General features: G+C 31.8%; 3 protein-coding genes across 3 annotated transcripts in view; 1 reads left to right on the forward strand and 2 right to left on the reverse strand.

The window, feature by feature from the left end:
- The window catches only part of LOC101514354 (coatomer subunit delta-1-like), a 6,436-nt gene extending 2,018 nt beyond the window's left edge, over nucleotides 1-4,418 (reverse strand). Inside the window, exons 1-8 of the mRNA XM_073367613.1 lie at nucleotides 4,257-4,418; nucleotides 4,093-4,151; nucleotides 3,024-3,063; nucleotides 2,070-2,293; nucleotides 1,425-1,667; nucleotides 1,155-1,329; nucleotides 671-975; nucleotides 1-114 (exon numbers count right to left, since the gene is read on the reverse strand). Coding sequence (XP_073223714.1) covers nucleotides 1-114; nucleotides 671-975; nucleotides 1,155-1,329; nucleotides 1,425-1,667; nucleotides 2,070-2,293; nucleotides 3,024-3,063; nucleotides 4,093-4,095 — 1,104 coding nt within the window. The 5' untranslated portion in view covers nucleotides 4,096-4,151; nucleotides 4,257-4,418. The remainder of the gene's footprint in view (nucleotides 115-670; nucleotides 976-1,154; nucleotides 1,330-1,424; nucleotides 1,668-2,069; nucleotides 2,294-3,023; nucleotides 3,064-4,092; nucleotides 4,152-4,256) is intronic.
- Nucleotides 4,419-6,694: 2,276 nt separating this feature from the next.
- Nucleotides 6,695-13,269, reverse strand: LOC101514682 (coatomer subunit delta-like). Its single transcript, XM_004497086.4, has 12 exons — nucleotides 13,132-13,269; nucleotides 12,991-13,033; nucleotides 12,232-12,271; nucleotides 11,891-12,114; nucleotides 11,236-11,478; nucleotides 10,966-11,140; nucleotides 10,497-10,801; nucleotides 8,622-8,820; nucleotides 8,378-8,531; nucleotides 7,489-7,551; nucleotides 7,292-7,388; nucleotides 6,695-7,063 (listed from the first exon to the last, which is right to left on the reverse strand). Exons 2-12 carry the CDS (start codon nucleotides 12,991-12,993, stop codon nucleotides 6,974-6,976), a joined length of 1,593 nt encoding a protein of 530 aa, XP_004497143.1. The 5' UTR covers nucleotides 12,994-13,033; nucleotides 13,132-13,269; the 3' UTR covers nucleotides 6,695-6,973.
- A 4,826-nt stretch (nucleotides 13,270-18,095) lies between these two features.
- On the forward strand, nucleotides 18,096-20,775 carry LOC101515224 (uncharacterized). The gene is made up of 3 exons (XM_004497088.4): nucleotides 18,096-18,890; nucleotides 19,437-19,591; nucleotides 19,942-20,775. Exons 1-3 carry the CDS (start codon nucleotides 18,302-18,304, stop codon nucleotides 20,194-20,196), a joined length of 999 nt encoding a protein of 332 aa, XP_004497145.1. The 5' UTR covers nucleotides 18,096-18,301; the 3' UTR covers nucleotides 20,197-20,775.
- The last annotated feature ends 2,456 nt before the right edge of the window (nucleotides 20,776-23,231 follow it).

Here is a 23,231-nt window from a genome sequence, read left to right on the forward strand (position 1 = left end):
AGGGAAAGGCCTATTGAGATCCTTCAGACCTAGTTTATATTCATTGGCAAATAACTCTTTATTCATGTTAGGGTGTGTCTTGAAAGAGATGGCTTGATTATCACCAGTCTGGACCTGCAAAAACAAGGCACAATATGCAAGTACCAATACTTAAGTTATCTTCCAAAGTGATAAATGCATAAAAAAACGGCCTTGAGGAGGGGGAGGGAATAGGAGCACTTTAAAATGAAAGATGAAAGGAGCAGACATCCATACAAGAAAATTTAGGTAATGTACAAAACAGAAAAATCAGTATCAATAAAGGCTGATTTTTTTACAGGCAAATTTTTAAAGGCTGATTTTTACAGGCTGACTTACTTGAACCTACCAACTTGCATACAGGCTGATTTTTAAACATTATCAATAAATAAAAGAGATTATTGTTCGTCCCAAAAATCAGTGCTCCCTAAACTTCACGTAAACCATGAGGAGTGTAGATACACTATAGACAACGTCTAAACTGGGAAAATAATTTGTTTCACATGAACTTTTCCCAAATGATGATGAGATACAATGAAACAACTATAACATTTGCATGTCAAAAACTGATTTATTATTTAAAATAATTTCCTGGATATGCACACCAGCAGCCAGAGGACACAGCTTGAGAGAGATAGTGAGAATGCAATACCTGAACTTGAATATGCGCATCTTCTTGGTTAAGAATTTGGAGAGACAATGTGCCTTGAACATCAAAATTACTAACTCCACCATCTCTTTTCAGTGCCACATTTAATTTCTCCTCAACAGTTAAAGTGACAGGATCGGTAAGTGGTGGGGCAGCTGTTCGAGACTGGCCAAGTTTTGGCTGAACATCTTCAAGAATGACCTCACCTTCTGCTTTCAATGATTCTAAAAACTGATTTGTCTTTTGAGATTTGCCAAGCTTCATTCCAAGACCCTTTGGAGGAGCAGTGGCAGATGCAGTTGGACGACCTAAGGAAGAAAATAGGGGAGCACATAAATGAAAATATTATTCTTTATTCAGAAACATGTTAATTTGGACATAGAATAAACCACAGCCTGGATACTGCATGCTTCATTGCCATTCTAATTCTAAGTTGTTACATTTAAAAGCATTCTAGAAGAATCTGTGAAAATCTATGAAAGCCAACCTTTAGGCTTGGTAGAAAAGGAATCAACATCGGTACTCAATCCAAAACCAGAGCCACTTCCAAAACCAGTTCCACTGCTAGATATGCTCAAATCACTGAAGCTATTTTCAATTCTTCCAGATCCCATTGACGTCAACGGACCAAATCCTCCTTTATCACTTCTATTCTTTTCAATCTGCAAAATAATGAATTAAATTCAATTAGATGACGTGCACTCCCAGATATAAAACATAATTTATTTTTTTTAAATAGTAGTCCCAACAATCATACCTTGCTCTTATCAATCTCACTTGCTTTCCGCTTCATCACATCCTTAGTTTCATTGATCTTGCTCTGCATGACGAGCTTGTGCAGCTTCTCTTCATGACTTTCCATCTCACAGTATTGCTTAACTTGTGCAACGGTCACACTTTCCTTGTGCCCAAGAGAGATGACTTCATCAAACGCAAAAATCAGCTCAAAGGCATGTTTGCAGATACCCTCTTCGTCGAGGGAGTAAGAATATTCGGGGACCTAAAAATATGAAGGAATGGACTGAATATAAGAATACATTTTACAAAATTTTAACTCTAAGGGCTTTAAAACTGATGGGGAAAAAAGTTAAAACAACTCCCACTAAAAACTGTTTGATCAATCCTAAACATTTCTATAAAAAGTAGTGTACTAAAACGCCATTTTAAATGAAGAAGTGGAACTTATGCATCTCATAATTGTATCATCAAAACCTCATAAAAATACCAATATGACAACATATTAAGTAGACAGGGCACAAAACTCTAGATTCAGGCCAGCAAGTCATACCAAGTTAATGACAAAACCAATAATTCTCCAAACAAGATGAAAAGACCAATCAATTGAAAATAAATGGATTTGAGAACACAAGAAGTCAAATTTGAAGCATCAGAGAAAGAATACAAGTTTAGAGAGAAGTCTCAGAGTATCCAAATCTTCCAGTATGTTGCTCTGTTTGTTTGTTACAAGAAGCAGATACAAAGCTTCTATTGGCTGGTAAACATAGCGCACGTTCTCAGTCTCAACATATGTGTGTTGTTTTCCAGTGCCTATCAACTTGGGAAATGCTGCTAGAAGTCCCTCAATTCTTATACGAGACATATCCACAAACTGTCTAGAAACTAGCACTGCAAACAAAAAGCAGAAGGTTTATTGGCATTAGAGTATGGGTGCTGAATTCATAATTATTTAAGCACCATAAAATAAAAAATCAACTCAGCACTAAGCTGTAGTTTATAAACTAAAAAGCTACACTGGATGTCAAGATAGATAACACAGATAAAAGAAATCATATAGCTAATGATACATATTATTTTTCCCGATTAAGGCTTGTAAGGTATATTAGTTATCACAACAATCAACATCAGTGGCCATATTTCAACCAAAGCAAAAGAAATAACTTCATTAGGAGACTTTCCTTATGTCCAACCAAAGTATATACTACTGGAAAGGAACCACCCCTCCCGAAACTAATTTCTTATATATTTCCCAAAACCCAGTAGCTTGTTCTTCATAAGAGGGAGAAAGAGGGGAGTCAGCAGTGATTTTAGCTAAAACAGAACAGGAAGATAAGTACTTTGTTTGTTTTATCATGAAGGGCATGTTATAGCTTCAAAATTCAAATAATATGAATAAAGATGAGCACATATCTAGCCTAAAGTTAACTATAATTAAAAGTTGCATATCAAGTGCAATATATTTAATATGTTTCTTATCCCTTTAGCAAAACTGTTGTTAACTGAGGTAAAATACAATGACTACAAACGGAAAGTTAGCTAGACATAAACTATTGGTGTTAATTATTCTAAAATTAAGGATAAAAACCCACGGTTGAGTGGGGGGCTGCAAGGAACTCACCTTTACCAGATTTGCCCACAATGGATGCAGCGAGAACAACCTGTACAACAAATAAAAACAAAAAATTGAAGCATAAAAAAACTAATGGTACAAAGAGAAAATCAGTAACAGATAGGAAACTTTTATTTACTTAAGGTGTGTTTGGGAGTTTAGGAGGGGAGGGCTTTGGAAGAGGAGGGGTTTGGGAGTTTCTTTTTCTACATAATACAAAATCCCCCTAATTTGGGGGAACTCAAAAATTACATTGGAGGAGGATTGTGGAGGGCTTTGGTAAATTCTTCAAATCCAATCTATGTTGTTATAATACTCTCAATATTAAAAATATATTAATCATAAGCTGTCGTTTATCATTCTGTACAAAAAACACTCTCTCAAAAAAGGTGAAAATTTTCTATATTTTTTCTTCTACTCCCCTTCCGCCTCAAGCCCTTCTCTCCGCTCCCCTCCAAACTCCCAAACAGAACCTAAGGAAATGAGTTTATGGCCTTAGTACAAACCCTGACCCACCCTCACTGATTAAGCCTACACCAAACTGGCAAGCAAATTGCTCACACAATCAAGCACAGCAAAATTTTGAATGAAATTAAACATTAAAAGTTACGCAACTAAATTCGAGGCAAAAGAAAATCAAACATTAGTAGCATAAGCTTGCAGTGGAAGATCCAAAATCACCAGTAATCTTGAAGAAGAAGAAAAAATCAAGCTAAATTTATAAAACAGAATTTCAACTTTAAAACCAATGTTGTTCAATAGCAGCACTACAGCACAGCTTAATTTGAACAAATAGTTATTGTTCTGCAACACACTATTTCGTATAAAATATTATCAAATAGAGGCGATACAGCCCCATTGCATCGCGGAATTTGAAGAAAACCACTATTTTCTGCAATCCCACAGTGTTTATTTCCAGATCACAAAATTGAAGTAGCTCAGACCTCTCTAGTACCAAAATTATTCGATCAACATGAATAGAAAATAAATAGTGAAATCAGTGTGAAATGAAATGGTTAAGCAAAAGACGAGCAAGTCATAAAATGTCAAACAAGCGGTGAGGATGCAGAAGAGTTACCATTTTATTAGTTTGAAAATTGGAATGAGGAAAATGGTTCTTCTAGTCTTGAATTGAATCTGCAAAACAAAACATCGCGTTGTTAGAATCCACGGGATCCCGAAGGCTGGTATGCAATGTAGTGATTGAATTGCTAAGCAGTAGCAGAGAGAGAGAGAGATTACCAAGGCAGGATCTGAGGTTTGGCAGTGCGGATCTGATCTGATCTGATCTGAATCGAAGGGGAAAGTGAAAAATGGTTTAGTAGAGTAGCGTCACTTAGAAGAGAAGAGAAGAGAAGGAGAGTCCAAATCGAAGCAAAGCCGGTGTTAATCCAACTCCTGTCCGGTGGCCTATGTGGCTTCCATTACCCTTATTTACATTCATTATTTCTTTTCTATAAATTAATTATTCATTTTTTAAAACTCTATTTATTTAAATCGGGAAAAAAATCAACAAAAAATAAAAAAATCATCTGATATTTTAAGTTGGGTCAAGGTGTGAAGAAAAAGAATTATTTAGACATACAAATACAAAGAGAGAAAAAAAAAGAATAATTTTGTTTTAGTAATTATATTAAAAAAAAATTAAATTATGTATATTTTTGTGTGTATATCGAAATAAAGTTAATTTGTAGTTGTGACTATATAAGAATTATTTTGAGTTGAAACTACCATTTGATAAAATATCATTTAAATTATAGATCAAATTCTAATAATGTTCAAAGAATTTAACTTCGTTAAAACACAACAACTATTTGAGTTGCGTCTAATAATTTAAAAAAAAAAGTTTTTTAGTCTTACAAGTATAGTATATAAGAAAATATAAAAATAATAATAGTAATTATTATTATTATTATATTATGGATTTATGTAGGAAGAATGAGAAGTGGTTTTTCTTGTGGTCAAGTAGGTTCAGATCTTTATACCATAGGCATAGGCAGGCATTCACTCCTAGCTCAACAATTTCTAACAAGAAAATATTCAATTTAATTTTTTGTTAATCAAACATTCAAACTCATTGGGCTTAAGCGTTATCTGAAGGCTAGTGCCTTATTTCCTGACAAATAATTAAATTGCTCATTTGGTTCGACGGTTATTTTTCCTATTTCAAGTAGCATGGATGTATCCAAATCTATAACAATACCACAACAAACAACGATGCATCTAATGAACAAAAACAACCTTCTCAGTCAAAAACTAAACCAAAAAAGGACCATCGCTTTTTGGTGAGGACAGTAAAATCAAAGTGAACAAAATGAACACTGAAGATAGAAGCTTCAGAAACCTGAAGAAATTTTGGGGAAGAAGAGGATTTGAATAAATCCTAAATAAATTTGAGGAAGAAGATGTCACATAAGCAATAGTGACCAAAAATAATGAGAAATTGGTGTAGTGTGCACCTTAGAATTGAATTAACGAGAAAAAATTGATTAAAATTGGTGTAGGATACACTTTGTATAGTCATCTTAACTAAACTAATAAACATTAACTAATTTGTAATGCTAACCAAATTGTAACTTCTTTTAACAAACTCTAATGATATCCAATAAATCTCTGAACATTTTATTTTATTTTATACTATTAACTTGAGTAATGTAAGTTTATTTGCAGTTTCAATCTATTTTAGTGTTAACCATATTGAATGTTTGTTGTTTTTGATATATTTTATTAATTTAAATAAATGAATGAATATCTTTTATAGTAAAAAAAAAAAAGCTAAAATGTATAATTTTAGGAAATAAGTTGAACTGTTGGTGCCCTTTGTGTTCTCTGCAAGCACTAGGATTGGTGGTGCTCACACCGAGCCGCCTTACAGAGGTGGAGGGGATGGTGCTGAAGGGAACAAATTATAAGAAATCATTTGAAGTCCCGGTAATGGATATATGAGAGTATCAGTTGCACCATATAAGAAGGTGATGTGATAAAAGAAAACTTCGCAAGGATTGATTATGAGAATGACAATCATTTGAAACATATGGTGCATGTCAATGAATCTTTATTGCAGACTTGAGTGAAAGATGAAAGGATGTGTTAGTGATCGAATTATTTGGGAAATACTATTGTCTACCATGGGAAGGAGAGATTGAGGCGATTATGATTAATTTTTATGTGGTCAAGTCTGATTTGGAGGCCGATATAGAGAAGGTCGAGAATAGTAGACTATGAATGCTCTTTGACTATTATCTCATTGTCCAAATTTGGAATGATGAGTTATTTTCTCCTACTGCAAAAATTGATAAAACAATGGCATGGATCCGCGTTCCTTGGTTGAATGTTCTATATACTATGATGAGAGCATTATCGCGGCTCTGTTGCACGTACAATGTGGACAGTCACACTCTTAACATCTAGAGGACGCTTTGCTCATGTATTTGTGGAAGTCCATCTCAACAAATCTGTTGTGTGGAAGGTATGGCTTAGGAAACATTGGTACAATGTGGAATATGAGGGGTTGCACTCCAAACTTTGTGGAATATCGTTTCCTTAACTTTCACATACTCTATAGCATTGATATATTTATTTGAGTGCAAGCGCAATCAGTGATGCAGTAGTCCAAGTTACGCTGTTACGGATCGTTTTTAGTTCGCTTTGACCATCATCAATCTCAATTGCCTTCCAAATTAACAACATATAGTATTCCATTAATAGAGAACGGGGGAAAGGGAAAGGCATCTTTCCCCTTAAAATACACATGCTATTAATATAGAGTATATAGATAATCATTTGAGTTTATGATAAATCATACTTAAGGCCGCTATGCTTCGGAAATAAACCTAAATTATGAACTCATGAATGGGTTACAAATGGTGCAACAGGGCAAATATAAGCCAGTTGAAAAAAAGAACTGCGACTGTAAAAGCAAAACTGTCATAGAAGCTCAAAGTCAAAAGAAAAATCGATCACACGACTTGATAGTTTTCCGTTATCAACTGTGTTCTCTGAGAAAATTTGGGAGGATTACCACCCTTTAGCGGAATGATGTTTGTAACCTGCAAAGAGAAGTTAAAAAAATTATTAAATCAACTATAGTCCATTGTGCATGAAGGCGAACAGCTTCAATTAAGTGATACTAAGCATTTAGAAATGGATAAAATTTCCATGCCAAAAAAACTTCAGTTCCAATACATGTGTCAGTTTAAACTAAGATCATTTCTAATAAGCACTAGACACTCATGGTCACAAATAAAGTCAGATGCAAAAAAAAGCTTCAGACAAACCTTCAGGTCACTAAATGTATCAGTTGCCATAAAACGAACTGAAATGGGAAAGAATGCTGATGAATCTGCTTGTGGAACAACAAACTCCATTGAACCACTGCCAAATATATTAAAATCAGACAAAACAGGTCCAAAAATGCAAAGATAACAATATAGTGTAACTTAGTTCTTAAAAAATCATTACAACTTTAGCATACCTGCGATTTGAATTATCAATCAGAAGGACAGACCACTCCAAAATGGAGTTCCTAGGGTCATACCTGCAAATTCAATTTAATCAAGGGATTATAAAGAGTGAGAATGTAATGGACTATAATTCATGAAAATCGGGTCATATCGTCAAAAGATTGCAAACCATCAACACATGTAACAGATCATTTCCAATACAAAACCACCAGTTCATATAACTCAACCTAAAACGTAGGTAGTTAATCCCAGATAGCGGTGCGTCACGGCCAACCCTAAAAGTGGGATAGCGAGATAGCACGTTCCGGGATAGGCAGGATAATTGCTATTTTTTTGAACAAATTACATGAATAATATTATATAAACATATATTTAATGCAAAATTAACAAATGACTCAAACTCTGAAACATTCATAATTAGTAATAAGAATTTACAAGTCTTACTCTTAGTCAAAACATACATTGAAATACCAACAAAAGTCAAGGAAATAAAGATGATGCATATTGAAGTCTTTAACACAGTAATAAAATAACTAAATATTAAAATTCAAATGCATGTTCTAGCATAGGAATCAAAGATAAGCATCATCTTCCTTAGTATATTCTACTTCTTCTTAGGTAAAAGTAGAAACAATAAAACAAAGAAGGAAAAAATAATAGCCAGGTCTCGCTAGGAAACGTTGAGATTAACAACGTTGGGATAGCGGGATCTCGCCCAGATCTCGTCGAGATCTTGTTTCACGCTGTCGCAAACACGCCGTCACGGTCAGGCACTGTACCACACCAGGAGAGTGGGATCTCGCCGAGAAACGCTCGGATTAACTACCTAGCCTAAAACACAAAACCCAAAGTTGTCCGTAACCCTCATTAAAAGGAAAGAAACAAATATAATTTCCACACCTCCACTCCCCATCAATCTGACTAACAGACGGTGCTTCACGAAGTGCTGGAAGAGGAACTGAGATCACAACATTCTGCAGATCAAACATTGATGAAGCCTCATATTCAATGTTGACATAAGTTTCATTTCCAGAAGAAGAGGGCCAACAGTTGACTGCATTAGACATATATAGCACACTGTAAGTTATTATAAATACATGAACACAAAAGTAGTAGCCAACATCAATGATAGTTATAAACTCACTTGTCAGTGGCACCATTGACTCATCAGTGCTTTGCATTCTCCACTTTAAAAGACCAACACCTCCGGCATCGCTGGCTTGACCAGTGGGGAAGGGCCTATTTGGATCCTTCAGGCCTAATTTATATTCATTGGCAAATAATTCTTTATTCATGTTAGGGTGTGTCTTGAAAGAGACGGCTTGATTCTCACCAGTCTGAACCTGCAAAAACAAGGCACAATATGTAAGTAAGTATCTTTTTACTTGTTTTCCTAATATCAAGGAATGAGAAACCCTAGACTGGGAGATATCAAGACTGAAGTGTGACAAGAGCAGACAAGTGTGGGAGTAATCCGAACTGGTATTTAATTACAAATAAATAGGGAAAATCTCCCTGGATTATACTCTGCAGATCTTCAAGGGTCTGCAACTCCCCTGCCTATGCCCCCAATTCTCTAACTAAAGAAAATACCGATTAACCCTAACCAAAGTAGTTCACATGTACCCTTCATTATCAAACCGTGGAACCAGCATTGTTATCACCCTACAAGAATTTTACGTCAATCATCAGTATATTCTTCTTCAAATTCATCATTTCTGCCTAATTGAATTGCCACTGTCATCCAGCCCCCTTCCCTTTTTATTTTCCCTTCTCTTCTCTTCCTCCCGTTTCATTTTTCCCTTTATGCCTTAGCAATCATGTTTGATTCAAAAGCCTTAGCCACTAAAAGCAAAAAGACTAAAATTGGTATATTAGAACAGATTTGTATGACCTGATGGTATGTGTATTTCCACTCTGTCAAACAATGAGACAGTACAACTATTTATAACATTGACTTACAGTTAAAACTGCAATGTGAAATTGAGACTGTTGTTGGCAAAAGAAACTGACAAATTAACTAACTTCATAAAACTAGAATTCTACACAAGCTACCACTATTAGCTGTGACGGGTTCTAGATTCAAGAACAAGAAGAAAGAAAACGAGTGTTTGAAGAAAAGAAAAAATGTACTTCTATTTCTCGGAGCAATAGCTCTGCCAAGGGAGGAACTCCCTTCAAAACGGACTTACAAATGAGTGAACAACCCTTTCCCTTCTCTCTCTTCCCTTATATTTATATCTACTACATAACTTGTACAATACCATATTCTCTTAACTATCAACTACCCCATTACTATTTCTTCTTTCCTTCTAGTCTACATGTTTACTATTCCCCACTTTCAATCCCTAACAAGCTGCACTAGAGTCGGACTGAGATAAACACAGGGCCCAGACAGAAACGCAAATGACAAACCCAAACCGCAATACAGAAATGAAAATATTTAGACTCAGATGGTATAAGATACATATCTTCTGGTAATGATTGGGCATGAGAAGGTCATTTACGTGTCTGAATCACATCAAAAACTCCTGACACCTATGCATAGCGTACCTTACTAAAACCTATAACTGACTATCTCAGCATTACCTTAAACACTAAAACATAGGCATGTTTTTAAACATTATCCATTTGAAAATTACACTGACAACCAAATTCACACAGGATGCAAACTTTGAAAAGAGTATAGTAGTGCAAAATATAGAAAACAAAAGAAATTAAACAGGAGAAAACTTTGTTTCATAGATCTAAACGGACATTGTAAGGAATTGATTTTATCTATGTAGCAGATCCTACTTAATGGGAAAATGATTTAATGATTTAATGATTTGATTATTGTTTTTGTCGAAAAAAGGTTTCATATGAACATTTTCTATTGCCTAATGCTGATGAGATTTAACGAAAAGAATATCTTGTTACATGTCAATAAATAATTATTTATCTAAAAGGACTGCTCAGGTTATGCAAAGCAACAAAACTATGGACACACGTGGAGGTAGAGATAGTGAGAATGCAATACCTGAACTTGAATATGTCCATCCTCTTGGTTGAGAATTTGGAGAGATAATGTTCCTTGAACATCAAAATTATTAACTCCGCCATCTCGTTTCAGTGTCACATTTAGTTTCTCCTCAACAGTTAAAGTGATGGGATCGGTAAGTGCTGCGGAAGATGACCGAGACGGGCCAAGTTTTGGCTGAGCATCTTCAAGAATGACCTCACCTTCTGCTTTCAATGATTCCAAAAACTGATTTGTCCTTTGAGATTTACCAAGCTTCATTCCAAGACCTTTTGGTGGAGCAGTGGCAGATGAAGTTGGACGACCTGAGGAAGAGAATGGGGGCGTACATAAATGAAAATATTACTCTTCATTAGGCAACATGTTAATTTGGACATAGAATAAACAATAACCAGGACACTTCATGCATCAATACTGTTTTAAGTCATTATAATTCAAGAAGAATTTGTGAAAACCTATGAAAGCCAACCTTTAGGCTTGGTAGAAAAGGAATCAACATCAGTACTTAACCCAAAACCAGAGCCACTTCCAAAACCAGTTCCACTGCTAGATATGCTCAAATCACTAAAGTTATTTTCAATTTTTCCAGAGCCCATTGACTGTAACGGACCAAATCCTCCTTTATCACCTCTATTCTTTTCAATCTGTAAAATACAAACATTGATTTTGAACAAATGATGTGCACTACCAGACTTATTATAACAAATTAATATATAAAAAATAGTCCCTCCAACCATACCTTGCTTTTGTCAATCTCATTAGCTTTCCTCTTCATGACATCCTTAGTTTCATTGATCTTGCTCTGCATAACCAGCTTGTGCAGCTTCTCTTCATGACTCTCCATCTCACAATATTGCTTAACCTGTGCAACAGTCACATTTTCCGTGTGCCCAAGAGAGATGACTTCATCAAAGGCAAAAATCAGGTCAAATGCATATTTGCAAATACCCTCTTCATCAAGGGAGTAAGAATATTCTGGCACCTATAAATATTAAGGAATGAACTAACTATAATCACAACATTTTGACATAAGTTTCACTAAATGGCTCGAAAACTGACCGATAAAAGCTAAATTAACTCCGGCTACAGACTATTTGGCCAATCTAAAACCCTCATCAACCTTCCTATAAAATCAAATACTAAAATGTCATGTTTGAAGTAAGAAGAGAAATTATAGTCCGAACAATTTTACCATCCCAACTCCAGTAAAACACCAATATGACAGGAAAGTTAGTGAATAAGACGCAAAACAAATTCTATATTTGGGACAGCAAGCCACACAATCTGTAATCCTCATAAACTAACCAAACAAAAAGACCAAGAAATTGGAAACAGATTGACTTGAGATTTTGAGAACATAAGCCTTCAAATTTTAAGCATCGAAAAAAGGATACAAGCTTGGAGAGAAGTCTTAGAGTTTCCAAATCCTCCAGTATATTGCTCTGCTTGTTTGTAATAAGAAGTAGGTTCAATGTTTCTATTGGTTGGTAAACATAGCGAACATTCTCTGTCTCAATATATGTGTGTTGCTTTCCAATGCCTATCAACTTGGGAAAAGCTGCTAGTAGACCCTCAATTCTTATACGAGACATTTCCACAAATTGTCTAGAAACTAGCACTGCAATGAAAGCGAAAGTTTTTCAGCATAAGAGCATTGATGTTTAACACATAATTTTGAAGGCACCGCCAAAACAAGGTCTACAGAGTACAGGGTAGAGGGTTGCACATAACTCACCTTTGCCAGATTTGCCTACAATGGATGCAGCAAGGACAACCTGTTTGAAAAGTAAACAAAAAATTAATGGAACCAAAGGGAACCAAAAACATGTAAAAAGAAACAGATGGGATGATATAGGCTTCACTCTCGAGTGAATTCTTCTTTTTCCCAAGCTAAAAGCTATATTTTTTCAGCTTAGAAAAGGAATTACACTTGTGACCTATCGAAACCCCATCCAACCCTCACCATTTGAGCCACACCTAGCTACCATTTGGCAAGAAAACTACAAGTACAATCAAGTTCGGTGGTTCGGCCTTAACCTCGGATTGTATTTTCTTCGTTCAACAGGATGCCTAGGCCAACTAAACTACAATGCTGCGCCTATGAGGAAAACTAACGCCAAACCACATTACCCCATAAGAGCTTAAAGCAGCCCAAAGAATGATTCAAATTTGAATTACATTAAACATTCAAATACATGCAACAAGACAGAACATGGTAGCATAAGCTACGCCAGAAGATTCAAAATTACCACAAACCTTGACACAACGGAAAGGGGGAAATTATACAAGGATTTCAATTTGAAATCATATCAATATTCACTAGAAAGTTCCTTCATACCGTAATTCAAGATCACGTGGTGTTAAACTCATACATATAATAAAATAGGCTCAAGCAATTCTAGGAAGAGAATTGTGCTATCAAAATCAAAGTGAACAAAACATAAGAAGCGAAATTTATAAAATTAAAGTTCGAAAACTAAGAAAGAAGTAATACCATATTTGCGAATGGGGAATGCGTTTTTTGTGTGGAATTGAATCTGCGAATGAATAAAAGAAAAACAAAGTTCAGATCCCGAAGTTATATATGCAATGTAATGATTTGTTATATGAAGATGAGAAAAAATAAAATGATTACCAAAACGCGATCTGAGATTTTGGGAACGCAGATCTGATTACATGAAAGAGGAAACAAAACAATGAGAAGAGAAGGCGGGGTTCAGATTGATCTAATGCAAGCAAAATATTACTCTACTATTTTTTTTTTTCGTCAACGAAAAACGTACGTCAAACACCAACAACTTTTTTATTTTTTTATTAATTATTATTAAATTAAATATTTAGACAAAATATTTGTGGTGCATTGCAAGATCTGGTACAACTATTTGGCAATGGTTCTTTTTTATGGTACACCGTAAATCACTTACTTAATTTACTTAATGGTTGATCTTATAAATCATCCAAAATATTATTATGAAATATCATATTTTCTGAATAAATGTTTTATTTTTTTTTCACTTATAAAAAAAATGAGAATAAGAATAATAGAAATAAATAAGTTTTTTCTTCAAATTGATAATTTCTAAAATTATTTAAAATTGTGTGTAATTTAAATATTTATAAATTTCATAGATACACATTTGTCACTTTAATTTAATTTTTTATCCAATTTATAATTAGTAAAAAGAAATTAAATATAGAAAATTTAAATTCACATTTATCCCTTGATCCTTTGTATATATATATATATATATATATATATTTATATTTAACAGTCTTTTTATTTTATTTTCTATTTTTATTTTTTAAAATATGTTATTTTGATTTGTTAAAAAGAATGTGAGATATTTGCTATGTTTCTTATATGGATACCTTAAAAGAATTAATTTACATGCATATTCTTTTTTGGATTTCATCTCTAAAAACATTTTGGCTCCTAAACAGCGGTGGAAATAGATTAAGTTTATCTAGAGATGTCAAAAAAGCCCCCAACTCCAAGGCACCCTTAATATATTTTTTTTTAAAAAAATCTCTTATATTAGGCCTTTTATTAAATTAATTTTTGTAAAATTTATGCCTATTATTTTACGGGGCCTAAGGGAGGGGACTCTAAGGGTTTATAGGCCTCCAATTTTTTATTAATTTTGAGATTTTTTTCTTAAAAAATTTTTTGAGAAAAAAATTTTTATTAAAAAGATAAATCATTTATATCAAAAAAAAATTTATAGGAAATTTTTTATAATAAAAAATCGAAAAAAATTTATCGAAAAATATCAAAAAATATTTATCGGTGAAAATATCGAAACACTTTATTTCTAAAAAAAAAATCGATTATTTTTTTAAATAAGTGGCAATATGGGCCCACTAAACCCACAAAATTTTAGGGAGCCTTTAGTGTGGAGGACCTTGTTTTTTGGGGCTTTTTAAATTATAAAATTTTTTGGCCCATTCAATATGTGGGCCGAGGCCAATAATTAAGAGGTCTATCAAATTGACAGCACTAGGTCTATCAATGATTTATGATCTGACCTATTTATGGTATTGTCTGATTTATTTAATAAAAAGATTAGGTTTAGGTTTTATTTTAAATCTATTAATTTAAATGGATTAGATTTAAGTTTACAAAAAAAAAAGTCTATTATACTCGATAAATCGGCGCTATATATACATATATATATATATATATATATATATAATTTATTAACATGGTTATTTTTTATTATTATTTATCAATATTAGTATTTGTTATTTTAAATTTACTAATTATCGGTTCATTTTGTTTTTTTGTTTTTTTAGAAGGTTGTTGCATACTTGCTAATTATAATTTTGTTATATATAAAGGCCTAATTTAGTCTATTTAAAAATAATATAAAATATATTATTTAAATACTTTAATGTGAAATAAGTTTTTAAAAAGGTCAGACCAGAAAAAAAACATAAACCGTAGGCCAGTTAGGCCAAAAAAACTAATCACATGTCAGATTGAGTCCTTTCAAATACTAATTTGACTTATTTTCACTCTTATTTGTAAGTTAAACAAATATGTGTACGAATTAAGATAAATGAGTCGAAATTGGAATAAAAATCTCATAAATTCTTTCATTTATTCGGGATACACTTTTTGTGAAACCATTATGACTTCATTGTTTTATTATGTACGTAAAACTTCACAACTCTAATTTTATCCTACTCATTTTCATTTTATTTTTCTTAAGTTTTGCATAACTAGTGAATAAAGTAAACTAGTAGATCGTTAAGTTTGTCTCTAATTTTGTATAACACTCTCAAATAAATCCATAAAATTATAAATATTTTGAAAATTATTGAATTTTACTCATTATTTTTTGTAAAAATATATTGGTGACTAAATTGATAATACAATGTTAAAATAAAAACATAATTGATAGTAAATTATTAAATATAAGGATCAACTTTACATTTTAATAAAGTATAAATCTTTTTAAAATATTTATAATTTCATTGACATATTTGAAAACACCCTACAGAATTAAGGATCAATTTAAATTATTAGTATCAATCTAATTAATCTATAAATTTTACGACATCTAAACCCATTAAATTGTAAAATTGTATGTTCATATTTAGAATGCAAAAATAACATTAATGTGAAATTAATGTGATTACATCACATATTCAATTACAGTATCACATGATTAGCTTCGTTTATTGTTAAAACCTTTCTCTTGTACAAATACTTTGTTGTCCCTTTTTTTTATCTTTAATGAATGGCATTAGATTCATTCACGGTGAAAAAAGGCACCAGCACTCATCTTGATGCTTGGATGAGTGGGTTTTCAAGTCGTGTTTGGCTAAATTGTGGAGACTAGTGTTTAAAGGTTTGTTCCGTTTAATTCACATATACTGATATACATTATCAAGTGGTAGCATAAGTGTTGTATAGTGGTGGAAATAATAGTTTGATAGGGAGAAGTTTGATCAATGGAATCAAATATTTGATCGTGGATCTTGAGAAATTAGAGTGAGCAGTATTTACAGATAAACTAAAATCTCTTTGTTAAAGCATTGCTTGCGGGTATAATGATGATGTCAACTTCTGATATTTCATTATTTGTATTTTTTTCGTAGAAAACATGAAAGTCAAACGAGTTAAGAAAAGTAAACACCGTTAGTAAAAAAACAGAGCAAATGTGATTATTATTCTTAATAGATAAGTTTCAAACAAATAAAGAAAATTATATTTCTTGTACCAAAAAAAATCTATTTAGACTAAGTAGGATGAAAAGTAAAAATTATATTTGCACTTGTGTCAGTAATTTTCGTTGTTGATATTTCTTGTACCAAAAAATATTATTTTTTTCTAAATATGATTTTCTTTTTTGAAATCATTAAAAATCAAATTATATTTTTTACTTCTATGCTAGCAATAAAAATTAAATCTATTTATTTTAATTTTTATATTTTTTTAAAATATCAACAAATACACTAATCAATAATAAACGGCGTAAAATTAATTAGACTTTAATTACATTTATCTTATAACTGTTTTTATGTTACATGTATCATTTTATAAAAAGAATATGTAACCTAAAAAGAAGAAAAAATCTCCTCACCTTAAAAAAAAATACCCTTTAAAATGAGAGAATTGAAGTTTTAAAAATTATTATCACATAAACCATACATACAAATTGTAATATTTATATAAAATTATTTAATATATCAATGACATATATAAAAAATAATGTTGTATGATATTTTATTAAATAAATTAATTTATATTTATTGATATATCAAATAATTTTAAATTATTATTTAATTTTATAGACATAATATTTGTGATAATGATTTTTAATTTAATATCAGATTTTACGATATGAATGTACAACTAACTTTTTTATAGATATTTTATAATATGTTAAATTTAACTAAATGATCATTTTACAATATGGATATGCAACTATTTTTTTGTAGATATTTAATAATATGTTAAATTTAATATTATGGTATTAAATGATCGTAATTTAGATATTATAAAAACTATAATACTTTTTTTTATTTTAGAAAAGAATTTTACCATAATTATTTATTTTTCGAATAAATGCATTCAACTAACAATATCATTATTTACTACTTAAATTAGAATTTTAAAAATAAAAGTAGTATTTTTAATTGAACATAAAAGTAATATTATTGTGTAGTTTGCATAAATTAAATAGTCAAAATATTCAAAAAGTTGATTGTTTGCACGTGACGATTAATTTAAGAAATTGATCTAGAAAAATTTAAAGGTAGTTTTTTCTGCCACGTAATTTTTTTTGAAAGTTGACGTGACTATTAAGACAATAATGTGTGTTGTCATATGGATGACGTGGTAAAGCTAAATTATTAAATATGAGTTGAGATATATATAATTTTATGATGATCCAATTTCAATGTAATAATAAACATAATAATACTCAACACACAGTGACACAATAAATTTGGGAGTTTGGATTTCTTTATTTGGAAGAACATAATAAGATTAAAGATGATGAAAATTGACCAAAGAATCAATCTTATACTTTAATTTTTAATTTGACGAAAATTACAATAACAGTAAATAACATTTTTTGAATTTTTTAATAACAATTAATTAAATAATTTATTTAAAATTTGTCATTTAATTCAGGTAACAAATTACTTAACAATCACATAATTTTTTTAAAATTAGTAAGATAAAAGTTTTAAAAAAAAACCCACACACAATTCAAGATTTAAGGACCCAAATCAGGAAAAACACTTAAATAATTTAAACAAAGACGAAATTAAACATAAATAACAATATATTGTTTTTTATTTTCAATTTTAATAATGAGTGGAATTGATGAATTACATGGGATATCCAATTCACACTTAAATTTCTTATCGAATTTATTTTCTCGTATTCACATAAAGAAATATACATGTAATTTTAATGTCAGCATTTATTTTAATACTCATACATATATTTTTTTTGGTAAAAACTACTTATACATTTGACGACTCTTGATGAAAAATAAAAAAGGAAAATAGTTTTAAATTTTTTTCTTTGTATTTTTTGACCAGAAAGTTGTGATTTTCTTCCTTCCAAAACAAGCATAAATCAAAGTCATCCATATTCCATTCATGTCTTCACCTTGAAGCCACCAAATCCCTCTCTTTCACTCTCACACGGTCGGTGTTATTACAATCCAAATTACGACGTCGTTTTCAGTTCGTTTTTCCTTCATCTTAATCCATTCACTAATCTCCTACCACAACCAAAATAACAACACTGAACATCTAACCAAAAATAATAACTATATTACTCTATGGGGAATTGTTTCGTCAAGTCGGATAAATTAACGGCTGAGATTGTAGCTCGCGACGGAGCTAAAGTCTATCCGACGGTTCGTTTATACGGTTCACCAAAAAGCATTCTCGCCGCTTATATTCGTTTTGCTCTTCTCCACAAATCCGTTTCATTGGACTTCATTCCCTCCGACGAAACTCCGACGAGCCGTATAGGATCCGACCCGGACGGACACGTTACTCTTCAAGTAGGATCCGAAGTTGTTTCGGGTTCACGCGAAGCGCTGCTGAGGTTTATTGATGCGCGGTTTCCTAGTCCGGCGGCGGCAGGTAGCGGTGGTGGTGTGGAAGTGGAAACGACGCCGTTGATGGTGAAGTTGACGAGACTGCAGCATAAGAGTATGATGTGGCATGTGGAGAGAGTTGTGAGGTGGGCGAAGGATCTTGAGACACGTGGAGGGAAGAAGGCCGTTGATCCATCGGTAGGGAGTCCAAGGATGGAGATAAAGAAATTCGCGAGGAGTTACTCGGAGTTGTTGGAGGTTATGATGGAACATGCTCAGATGGAAGAGACTCTCCTTTTCCCTTTCTTTGATTCTGCTGATAGAGGTAACAATTTTTCTAATGATATATACACATTTTACTGTTGTATACATTTTGTTATATTTTATCTTTTTTATTTTATATATGAAATCATTTTTGCAGTACATGTTTAATTAATTTATTATATCTGTGTTATATCTAATTGGTTTTGTCTATAGTTCATGTTAGAACCGCAACTCATTTCGATAGAATAGAGTACAAAAAAACGCAAAGCAAATATGGTTGCTAGTTTGCTTGCAAAAGCTGTTATATTTTTGCCTCAGTTACGTTTTGAGTTCTATTTCCCTTTGTATTTAGGAAGCTATTGAAATCGATATGAAATAAATTTGCTAATTTAAAAAAATATTTTGTTGGTACATGATTTTTTCCCCCCTTCATTTTCTTGGGTTTGAAGTGATTTCCAAGTTGATTATGTTGAAAAGTGAAAATGTGAGCTAGAAGTGAGCAGTGATCAATTGTTGAATTAGTGTTTTTGTGAGAAAATAATTAGCTTACTTGCCTTTGAAGTAATGGTATAGATGTGTGTATTTATTTATCTTTGAAAAAATGCAGCACTCACTAAAGTTGCCAAGGAGGACCATGCTAGGGACCTACCTCTCATGAATGGCATCAAAGAAATCATCAAATCTGTTGGAGTTTTGGCCTCGGAGAGCCCTGATTTCCAAGAGGTGTTGTACAATCTCTCAACTCGCCTCAAGTTATTGCAGGTAAATTCAACGCTTAGGAATAATTCATTTTTTGTTGAACCCTCATTTTAGAGTTTAAAGTAAATAATATCACCAATTGATGAATAAATCAATAATTGATATTACATGTGCACGCATAACGAATTATAGATGTGCTAAAATAATTAATTTTCTCATTTTATTTAACTGTCTACTCAATTTAGAGGCATCTGATGCTCTCGATTTGGTTGTTATAATTTCAATCAGATTTGGATCTTCATGATTTCATAGTGGCTCTTTGGACATTACTATTACTACTTACTAAGTAGTCAATTTGTGAATTGTGATCTTCTGTTTTTTGTTTTTAAATTTGGACCCTAATTTGTCATTAGGCGCGATGCAAACAACATTTCATGGAAGAGGAAGTGGAAGTACTTCCACTAATGGAGGCATTGGAGTTGAGCAAAGAGCAAGAAGAGAGTGCACTAGAACAGTGTTTTGATGTGATGCAGGGAACACATGGTCGTTTGTTAAAGTTTTTTCTTGAAGGGCTTACATCACGTGATGCTATGAAGTACTTGGACTTGATTAGCATGTGTAGGAACAAAGAGAAAATGGAATCAATGCTCCAAATGATAGTTAAATGAAAGACCTTGTTAGTAGCAGACTCAATCATCGCATACACATGTATTAGCTGTGAAGCTTGCTTTGTCAATAGATGTATAATTGTTTTCGTTTTTTGGTCGGTTCTTCTGGAAGAAGCATCCAGCACTGCACATGTGTTCACTTTTATACTTGGGAATTTCTTCCCCTTATTCACTTTGAAAAAACAACACATGCCTCTGGAAATATATTTCTGGACGGAAAAAACTGTGTTTTTATTTGGAAATATATTTTCAAAGGGCAAATAAATTGTGTTTTTTCTTCCGAAATCCGAAGTGGATATGGAGGTGGAAAAAGAAGTTCCCTTGATACTTTACTATGCTTTTGTTGTATGGGACATTCTTCTTGAACATGTTAGCCTGGCCTTATGATTAGGGAAACAAAAAGCAGGGATAGCATTTAGCAAAGCAGGGCATTTTCTTTTTTCTTTTTATCCCCTTTTCCTCGTGATAGTTTGGATAAGGTTGTCATGAATATATTCCTCTGTAATAGTGCAATGTACATCCAAGTATATGGACCCAAATTTATTTAAAAGTACAATCCGAGTATACTAGTTTGCGAAATTGCTTGTGTTGGATTGGTAATACGACAATCTGTGTAAATTTCTTAGCTATGCATACCACTTAACAGCTTATGAGGTGTTTGTCACCTTTTAAAGTTTTATAACTTCGGGTAGCTAATATTATAAAAGCAGTGTTCATTTTTTAATTATATTAAAAATACGTATCATTAATGAATGTCTTGGCCATCTCTTTTATTTGAGCATGAGAGGAGTGTATATTCAGCAAGTAATAATCATTTAAAATAAATTTGATCAACATCTTTTTTATTGTTTGTCAAGAAAAATGAACCCAGTTATAATCATAATATATATATGTATTAATGTGTTTTCAAAACTGATACGAATACGTATACATCTTTTTTACTGCTAGTATCATATACAAAACTGATACGAATACGTATGTGTTTTCAAAGCATTCAAACTTTATTAAATATTACTATCTTAACCACATCACTTCCATCATTAACAATTTATCAATTATCATCTGCTACATCCCTCGTCACCTCATTATTGTTACCTCTACTTTCACTCAACTTTAATTACAAATCACACAAAGCTACCTCAAGAGAAGCTTCACTATCACTAGCACCATCCTAACCACTGACCGCTCCTTCAAATTTCACCACTACCAAACTCTCACCTATTGTTTGTAAAACTCTACAAATTTGATTGTTACCTTTGCTCTAATATGATAACCTTTTGTTTTTGAAAGTTGAGTAAAATATAGATGTTTTAGCCAAATAATGTAAGGTTTGCCATGTGATTTTCTTACTTATTTTTCTGGCATGTATCATCCATTTTTTGGTTAAAGCACAAATTAGAATCTATCTATTGAGCGGAAAAAAGTCCGATGGACCGGTCTAGTCTATCTCACCTCTAAAATAAGTAAGTTTAAAATAAATAAATAAATAAATAGATAAGACTTTTAAAAAAAATCTATTTTGTTAAAAATGTCAAACTACACACCACTTAATTTTGTTTTTTTAAATCTATTAGATCAATCTATTCAAATAAATTTAAATAATATTTTTTACTACTATAATTATTATATTAAATTTTCATTGTTTTGTCGGATATCGAACTTTTAGTAATTTATGCATATTAATCTATTTTAGTTTTTAACATATTTAAATTTATTATTATAAAATAGAATTGAAGTAGGATGACATATAAAGTCAAATTCTTCAAAATATCATTTTAAATATTAAAATAGAACTTAATTTTACTAACATATTTTCAAAATAGAGTTGTCAATAAAATCTTAAAGTCCAAAGCCCCTAGGGATGGCAAAAAAATTCGCACCCGCGCATACCCACACAAACCCGTTTGATTTGGACGGGGAAAATCCGCTTTGATTGGGTGCGGATGCGGGTAACGATTTTCCCGAAATTAAATTTTGGGTTCGGGGACGGGTGCGGGGGTGATGATATCCAGCCCGCACCCAAAGCCGCTCCGCAAGTAATATTATAGTAAATTTTGAATTTTTTATACATATACATATTAAATATATTTAATATTTTTTAAATATTAAAAATTATAATCTCATATCCATAGAAAATAAATTTTTTTATTTTATTATTATCTAACAATAATTATTTTATTATATTAATTATAATATATATGATTTTTAAGTTTATAATTTTATATATATAAATGGGTGCGGGTGTGGGCGGGAAAACCCGAAACCCGTTGTAGGCGGGGATGAGGTCTAAATTTTACACTTGCTATGAAACGGGGGCAGGGGGGGGGACAACTGAATACATTTGTCAATAAATTCTCAAATTTTAAAATATCTTTTAAAAATCTCCTACTAAACCTCTAATATTAGACTCCTATTAAAATAATTTTTTTAAAGTCCCTACCTATTATTTCATTATTTTTTGTGAGCATAAGTGAGGAGACTCACAGCCTAATGTTTTGTTAATTATTTTTTTTTTAAAAAAATTTTGAAATTTATTTTTCCCCGAAAAATATAAAAAAAAATTCTCAAAAAATCTAAAACATTTTTTTTTCAAAATTTTTTGTGAATAAGTAGGTCCCTCTAAAGGCATAAAATTTTACGGGTTTTTTAGTTTGAAGACTTTTTTTGTTGGGGCCTTTTTAACTATGAATTTTTTTGGCCCCTCCAACATGTAGGTTGAGGCCAATAATTAGTGGACTTGTGAAATTCATATATATACTCTTAAATAAGCTAACATGTCATACCTAAAGAACGATTCAAACCTAAAAAGTAAATCTATAATAGAACACGTATCAAACTTAGGCTTCAATTCTTTTGATAAGTCATATTCAGACCTTGCAAAGCGTAACTCAACCTAATTTATTCCCGTCCTTAATCAAATGTGAATAAAAAAAAACTTTGATTAAAATTTACAGTCCTATAAAATATTCTAAAACATTAATAATATATAAAATAAAATACTAAATTGATATGATAATGCAATTTCATAGATTAAA

This window comes from Cicer arietinum, chromosome 4 (genome assembly GCF_000331145.2).
Source record: "Cicer arietinum cultivar CDC Frontier isolate Library 1 chromosome 4, Cicar.CDCFrontier_v2.0, whole genome shotgun sequence".
NCBI classification, from domain to species: Eukaryota; Viridiplantae; Streptophyta; class Magnoliopsida; order Fabales; family Fabaceae; genus Cicer; species Cicer arietinum.